Source organism: Acromyrmex echinatior, chromosome 12, assembly GCF_024713525.1.
Source record: "Acromyrmex echinatior isolate Ae372 chromosome 12, ASM2471352v2, whole genome shotgun sequence".
NCBI lineage: Eukaryota > Metazoa > Arthropoda > Insecta > Hymenoptera > Formicidae > Acromyrmex > Acromyrmex echinatior.
Genome location: NC_141863.1, coordinates 1,063,782 through 1,072,413, shown reverse-complemented (window position 1 = coordinate 1,072,413; position 8,632 = coordinate 1,063,782). Strand labels below are relative to the sequence as shown.

General features: G+C 23.9%; 2 protein-coding genes across 2 annotated transcripts; both read left to right on the top strand.

The window, feature by feature from the left end:
- The first annotated feature begins 436 nt into the window (after positions 1–436).
- On the top strand, positions 437–5,735 carry LOC105152044 (Circadian clock-controlled protein). Its single transcript, XM_011066069.2, has 3 exons — positions 437–631; positions 1,516–1,878; positions 2,007–5,735. The coding sequence occupies exons 1-3, from the start codon at positions 574–576 to the stop codon at positions 2,309–2,311; spliced, it is 726 nt and encodes a 241-aa protein (XP_011064371.1). The 5' UTR covers positions 437–573; the 3' UTR covers positions 2,312–5,735.
- On the top strand, positions 3,407–8,381 carry LOC105152043 (uncharacterized). Its single transcript, XM_011066068.2, has 3 exons — positions 3,407–3,498; positions 7,241–7,601; positions 7,733–8,381. Exons 2-3 carry the CDS (start codon positions 7,334–7,336, stop codon positions 8,044–8,046), a joined length of 582 nt encoding a protein of 193 aa, XP_011064370.2. The 5' UTR covers positions 3,407–3,498; positions 7,241–7,333; the 3' UTR covers positions 8,047–8,381.
- Positions 8,382–8,632: the final 251 nt, after the last annotated feature.

Here is an 8,632-nt window from a genome sequence, read left to right as displayed (position 1 = left end):
AAAAAATAAAATATGTCATTGATTTATACGTTTATATAGCTTTAAATAGTCTTGGAGGACAATCAAGAAATTAGAACGAATAAATCAAATAATTACAAAGTAAAAAAGAACTGGTTATTGCTAATTAGTTTTTTTTATTCACGAGTAAACTATATAATAATATCGATACGAAAAAATATATATAAATGTAGATCAGATAAGCAAGATACAAGTTAATTACAAGTTGCTTTATCTATTCCCTTTTCCGCTACTACATAGTCATTAAAAATTATAATTTAGTTATCTCCTCCTTCTCTTTTATTTCAAATTGCTCGATTAAATGACAATCATGCGCAGAATATACGGAAAACTGCATAAAAGCAAATGACATTTTCATTCTACGCATGTGCTATAAAAATTAGAATGACTATTGAGGGAACGTTTGAAAAAGGGGGAGTCTGTAATATATAAAAGCTCGATATGTTACACTTCAGTTTATGTATAAACTAAACTCTTAATTTACTTTTGTTGCACATTCATTCAGATTATTTGTGGTTTTGTGTGTTAGTCTGCAAAAAAATCTTTGTTTAAAAAATGTTTGCTGCATTCTTTGCTTTTGTGCTCGTGACAGTACATGCTGCAGAAGAAATACGTAAGTGAATAATAATATTTATAATACATTTATTTCCGTCACGACGTACGTATGCAAGTAATATTAATTTTTTATCAAAGGGTGAAAGAAATATACTTGTTTCAAAATTATATTACTTTATAAGTTTTTATAGTGGTTTTAGGTAACTTAGCAATTTGGTAAATGTTAAAGATTAATAATTAACTATATACATAATTCTCTTTAAAGAAAAATTTATTATTAATTAAATAGCAAACAAGAAAATGAGTTATATTTTTTTCTCACGCAAGTGTTCCATTACACATTTTATATTATTTGCCAAGGATGTGGAATCCTAAAGTAAAAATCACTTTAAAGTCTTATATGTACCTTTTATAAGCCGTGATAAGCCATTGGTAACTCGAGTAAAAATATATAATAAAATATAATAACAACTTTTTTTAAATGTTACAAAATAATTTATTATAAATATTAAGCCTACTTTAGACGATTTATAATTCACGATCAAACTTGGGACAGAATTTTATTTATAATTCTACGTATTGTGTACAATATAGAAAATATTTGAAGAAATACAATTTACATATATACAAAATACATGTTAGGATATTTATATTTAAAATGTGTGATATATAGAATTATAAGTAAAATTTTATTTTGAATTTTTGGTCGCGAATTATAGATCGTTTAAAGTGAACTTTAAAGACAAATTGCCATTAATTGTTTATATATTTCAATTGCACTACAAAAGATATACATTGTCTTTATTTTAAAATAATCCTTGTACTTCAATTTATTTCATCTTAGATAATTTAACATAAAATTGTAAGTTAAATAATTTAAAGTTGTTCTCTCTTCTTACTATATTATATTAAACACTTTTATAAAATTTAAACTCTTTATAGCTTCCTATATTCACGTATGTGGTCGCAATGATCCCAATTATGATCAGTGCATCGTGAACACCATCAATAATATAAATAGTAAAATTTGCACGGGAATCCCGGAACTTAACGTTGCTCCTACTGAACCAATGAATATCGACGAAATAGTTATTTATAACACAGACAATCTTAAATTAAGTGTCAAGGAATCGAAAATAAGAGGATTCTGTAATTTCGTCATAAATTCTTTACAAGTATCCTCTGATAAACGTCACTTCGACTTAAATTTTGTACTCAAACATCTTGATATGGAGTCTGTATACGATTTCGACATGCGTGTATTGGTACCACTTGCTAATAAGGGACTGGTTCACATTTCTGCAGGTATATAGAATAATCAATATTATATTAAAATAAACAATTTATTTAGAGCTATTTACTTTATATACAAAAAATTCAAAATTTGTTTTTATTTCATAAAAATTATTAATGTACTTATGTTTTTTCTCCAGATAACTTAGAAGCAAAAATAATTATAGACTTTAAAGAGGAAACTAAGAACGGTAAAACGGAAATATATGCATCAAAAGTAAAAACTATTCTTAACGTTAAAACGTTCAAATATGAGTTTGATGACAGTGAGAAGGATTTGGTTCAACTACATGACGCTCTTACTAATATTGTAAATGAGAACGAAAAGGATATTATCATTAAAGTTAAGCCGGCATTGGAAGAGGCGGTCTCCAAATTAATTATTACAGTTGTTAACAATGTAGTCCGTAACAGATTTGAGCAATTGTTTCCCAACAAAGCATAATGAGATTTATTGTCGCAAAGAGTCACTATATGCATCTATAACGTCCAATAAAAAAAAATAAAAAAAAAATAAAAAAAATTATGTGATATATATAATATAATAAATATGTAAAATATATTATAATATATTTCTGTTATTTATAATATAATAAATATGTAAAATATATTATAATTCCATTATTAATAATATTTATAAAAATTAGTGACATATTTTACTTGAGTTGGATAATAAATGCAAACATTATTTAGTCGTTATCGATAGATAGATTGTTAGTGCAATAGCACAGATTTGTATTAAAAAGTAGTTAGTTAAATAAAAATATTAAACTGTGTTATCTGATATGTAATAGTTACAAAATTATCAAAGAATTATCATTAAGATTGTGATATTATATTTTATTACATTTATAAGTATAACTCTAAAAAATACTTGAAGTCACTCTCTTATTTAAGTTTCCGTAAACTTATAATTTATATTGTTTGTATTATGTTAGTATTTACGACGGAAAGAAATTGAAAATTGTTTCTTATTATTTTTTACTTATCAAATAAATATATTACAAAATATAAGCTTTTTACATTATTTAAAATAATTCATGAATATTTTAAATCAAATTTCCCTGAATAAAATCTTAATTTTTATTCTTTATCGGTTGTTGTAAAATTTGCGATTATTATGAATACTTCAGAAAACCTTGGAATAAGATACGAATTTAGAATGAACGAACGACTAGAGGAAAGGTCACGAAAAAGTGATACAAATAACAGATCCTATACATTTAAAAAACCGGCTTATCCAGTATTTTTTCAATAAATATTACCTAGTTCTAAATTTATCGTACCTTTATATAAAATGAAAATTAGTTCTCTTCTGGAATGTTCTCCCACTTACATTTCCTATATGATCATGTGATCACATATAAAGTATGAAAGCGAATAAAACAGACGTATCAAAATAATCTTCATTCTACGCATCTGAATAAGAGTGAGAGTTGAGGAGAAAATATTAAAAATAAAAAGATTTTATATATAGACAATATATAGAATGTCGATCGGCTTGCGTGAAACTTTATTCGTAGTAGATATATTAAGATCATTCTCATATGGTTTTAGAGCTACTTCATAGAAAAATGTCCGCAATATTCTTCATTTTTACGTTTATAATAGCGTACGTTGCAGCGTATATACGTAAGTAAAAAAAATTATTTGTTACATATTTATTTATATCACATATGTATAATTTTTATTATGTAACTTTTTATTATATGTCCGGGAAAAAATATTTCATATAATAATTATATAAAATTATACAAAATTATATATAATTATGTATAAAATTGACATATTTTATATACATTTATATATAATTATATATAAAATATGGTATGTCCATATATATAACATCTTTTCTTGACTATTAAAAATTTTTTATATCTGCATGAAGTTTAAAAAATCGTGTCGTGATTATGATATAATAAATGTAACATTATTTTTTAAATTAGACAATTTATCTTGAAAAAATAACAAAAATTGTAATTTATTAGTGCTAATTGCATAATGATAATTTCGTACATAATGATAATAGTGTTATGTATTTGTATCGTGGTATCTTAAAAATTATGATAACACCATAGCAACATATACATAAAAAAAATTTAATTAAAAAATACTGCGAATTAAAAATAGTTTTCGCATATTTAAACAAAAGATGACGGTAGCAACTATCAACTTTGATAAAAGCTTTTTTTTCATTGAGCATTTAATTTGATCTACATCTTTGATCTACTATCTGTAATTTGATACTACATCTCATATACTTGGCTTACTGTGAACATAGTAAATAGATTCATTTTGAATGATTTCAGAAAAATAAAGTATACTCAAATATGTGAATTAAAAAATAGAAATATTGCATAAAAATTTTATGTGATTATGAAGGTTTTTATTATCTTGAAAAATATTAAGTAAAAATCAACCGAAAAGTATTTAAATACAAATAAGAGAAGAATGCTAAAGGGATTTTCGGTTAAAGTGGGTTTTCCTAAAAATACAAATACAATTACGAATTCTAAACTGTGTGCAATTAAATTAATTGATCATTGATTAAATGATAGTATTACACTAATATCTTAAAAACTTGTAATAATCGCAAAAAATATCACTTAAAATATTAATAGAGCATTATTATTAAATCGATGATTAATTAATTTAATTACGAGATTATTTCTCGTACAATTACAGTTTATGATTGTGTTTCAAATCTGATTATTCAAATCGGCGGACATAGAATTTAATTGTATTGATAACTGTATTTGTATATTCACATACACATATTATTAAGCAAAAAACCCACTTCGATCGAAGATATCCTTCTCTTATTTTATTTTTATTATCTTAGTTATTAATGACTACATATAATAATTTATAAACTATTATTAAGTGCAAGTATTTTTAATAAAAGTCATATAAAATTAGTCGAAATTATTTATGTTTAGACACTTTAAAATTGACTCATAAATAAGTTAATATTATTAATGTACCTAAAAAGATGCAAAGTTAAGTAGAATTTCAATATCGCTTTTCTTCTACAACAATGTAAATTGATTTCCTTGCTTTATTATGTTTGCGTCATATTGTGAATGGTTGTCATTACAGAAATTATGTATTTTACAGTTCCAATAATAAAAAAATTAGCAGATATGTTAATATCTTATTCGTTATAAATAATATGGTTTTATTTCGAAGGACGAAAGAGAAATGTGAAATTCGCATTAATACAAATTAAATTCTTATTACCTTTTTGGATAGTTTGATAATTAATGTTAAAGGTGAATAATTCCATTTATTAAAAAAAACCTAGTTTGACATTGATTTGCTAAATAATATAAACAAAATTTATTTATTTCTTATTGTGCAAACTTTTCGTTACTGATATATTTTAAATCTTTTGTTTTTGGAATATATAAAATCCTGAAGTACGGAATGAAGATTCAAATTATTATTATGTCTCTTATAAGTAGATAATAATAGAGATGTATAAAATTAGGAATTTAAATATCGTTTCAATTTATGATAATTGCAATAGAATCTATGCATCTATACATGGCGATTTTAAAAACCTGACGAATAAATATCAATATTAGCTGAGTCTATAGAAATTGATAGGACAATTTTTGTCCATACACATATATGCATAATTACAACATTGAACGTATAAATTCTTAACACCAATGTTTAACATTAATCGTTTATTAGGAGAATTGTGAGCACTTAAGGGGAATTCATTGTTATAATGTGATTTTTGAAATTGAAGTCAATATAAATACGGAAATACAAACTATAAATATTTTTCTATCGAGATGCATGAACAATTTTTCATTCGATAATATTGTATAATATTTAATAAAAAGTAAAAAAAGAAAAAATTTTTCGCGGGGCGGGTAATTGTACGCAAAACAAAAATCGTAAAAAATTAATATAAAATTAATATAAAATTAATAAAATAAATATTTCATGGAGAATGTTTCATGGAATATTGATAAGAAAGTGAAAAAATATATATACCAATATAAAATATATATACCATATATAAATTATATTAATGTTAATACAAAATTAATAAAACTTTGAAAAAATTAGAAAAATTAATTATTTAAACAAAATATGTAATTCTCAGCGTCATCAGCTCCACACTCTCTTTATGGATCCATTCAGAATATAGAGCAGCATTAAAACAGCATTAAAACCACCTAATTGATACAAATAAAAGTAACATAATGTCTATATTATAATTTTGCAATGTAACTACTAAGGAACACACATAAGTCAACAAAAAATTAAAATGACGTCAAAATGGCTTTATTTTGATGCTTAAAGTCAATAAATAGTCAAATTTTGTAACTAAAAATCATCATTTTGACATTAAAATATATCATTTTGACTTTCTCTCGACTTAGTGTGTTCTTTGGGCTGTTATGTAACACCATATGTTATATTACAGATTTACATTTATATTGTGGAATACAAAATTACAACATTGATATTATGTTACTTTTAATTTGTTGACTAAGCAAAGTCATATCTTTTGAATTCTTTTATATAGTGCATTTTTCATTGGAAGGAAACTTTGAATTGTCAATGCGCACATTTATTCGCCTCGAATCGATATGATAAGAAAAACGATTACTTAAAGATTTTTTAGCTAAATTCAATGAATAATAGCTCAAAAGACGCACATAATAAAGTATATAATACATATAATACTTTAGTAAGATATGCACGATTAAATAAACAAAAAAATACAGACTTACTATCTTATTTTCTGGATGCTATCAAAATATGTAATTTCATTTTCTCATTTTTGCTGTTAATTACATTTTCAAATTATATAACTTATGGTTATATCTAAAAAGAATTACGTTTAATCTAGATATTTTGCTGCGGTAGCGGCACCATTTATCGGAAAAGTGCTGAACTAAAATGCGCACAATTACTTAACTTTCTCTTAATTACGAATCTAAAACTTTTACAAATTTATATTTAAAATTATATTCTCCTTTTTGCTCCTTAAAATTACGTTAAAACTTTAATAAAATTTATAAAACGTTGGTAAAATTTTAATTAATGTATATTATAAATTTTATATAATTTAATAATAAATGTTACTCTTATTAAAAATGTATTACACATACAATTGTGTTAATAATACAATATTTCTAAATATTATAAATATTAGACATGTTACGGATATACATGTATAATAATTGATGTAATGTCCGCTCGTGTATTATATATTTCTAGTATATTTTTGTCGCTTCGCGAAAAATGCATAATATTTTGAAATATACTTGTTGTTACATTGAGACTTAAATAGATAATCTTATCTAACAATTTTTCCAGATATAAGAAACAATATACATTTTTTTTATAGCTCCTTACATTCATCCATGTGTGTAATGATCCAAACTACAACCAGTGCGTTAAAAACAATATTGACGATATAAAAGATAAGATTTGCACAGGAATGCCAGAATTGAATATTCTACCATTAGAACCATTAATTATAAAAAATCTGATTATTTTTAACGCTGAAGGTTTGAAGGTTAATATGAGAGATGTAAACATATATAGATTTTGTGATTTTGTCGTAAACTCTCTTTACACGGATCCTGACAAGCACCGTTTCAATCTTAATTCAAATTTCAAGCGTCTTCATTTGAATGGTACAGTTGACTTTGATTTACGAGTACTGATGCAAATTACTCATAAGGGAACGTCTCAAATTATTATAGGTAAGTAAGATAATCAACGTAAATCTTATATAAAAATAAAATGTGAATACTTAATGAAACTTAATTTAAAATAAGAGACTAAAAACTTACATAATTTTTTATTAAATATTAAAATTATCAACTTATTATAGATAATGTAGATATAAAAGTAGAAATTAGACTTGCAAACGATACTAAGAATGGCAAGAAATACATATATGCGTCGAAATTAAGCATGAATATCGACATCAAGGACTTTATTTACAAGATTGATGAGAGAAGAAAGGAATTAGCTGATTTTTATAAAATAGTAAAAGATATCATAAATAATAATAAAGAGGTTATTGTGAAGAAAGTTAAACCATCCATAGAAAAAGAGATCTCCGAAAATGTTATTTCAGTTTTGAACTATGTATTTCGACGTATTAATTATGAAGAGCTATTTCCCGAAAAAACAAGAATCTAGAATTTTATGATTTAATTAGCTTGTTTTTTGCAAGACTCTTGTAATTTTTGCCATAAATTTTGTCATAATATTTTAAAATTTGAGCTGCGAAATAACGAAAGAAAATAATTATTATTGATATTAAGGAACAGTGGATATTAGTATAAATTTTAATAGTTTATATAATCTATAAGAGTATAAGAGAGATCGCAATTATTGGCTCAAATTAGGCGTTCTATTTATGTATTTTTGATGAAAAAATGTAAAAGTTTTCATTGCTTCTGTTGCAAAATATTTCTTTTATAACATGAGTACTTTTCCTCCTGTTCTATTTAAATCAAATAAAAAAAAGAAAATCTAATTCAAGAGAAAGCAAATAAATTTTTAAAATTTCGTATTAATATTCGTTAGTTTGAGAGAGTAAATCTAAGTGACGATTATTAATTAGAAGAAAAGTTTTTACTAGTTACTAAATATGGATATGTTAATTTCAGTAATAATAATAATTTGTTATGATAAACAAAATAATTGAAATCGGACGTATATAGAGATAAAGATACATTGAAATAACTTTAAAAGATATAGAATTTGTATTAAGAAATACATA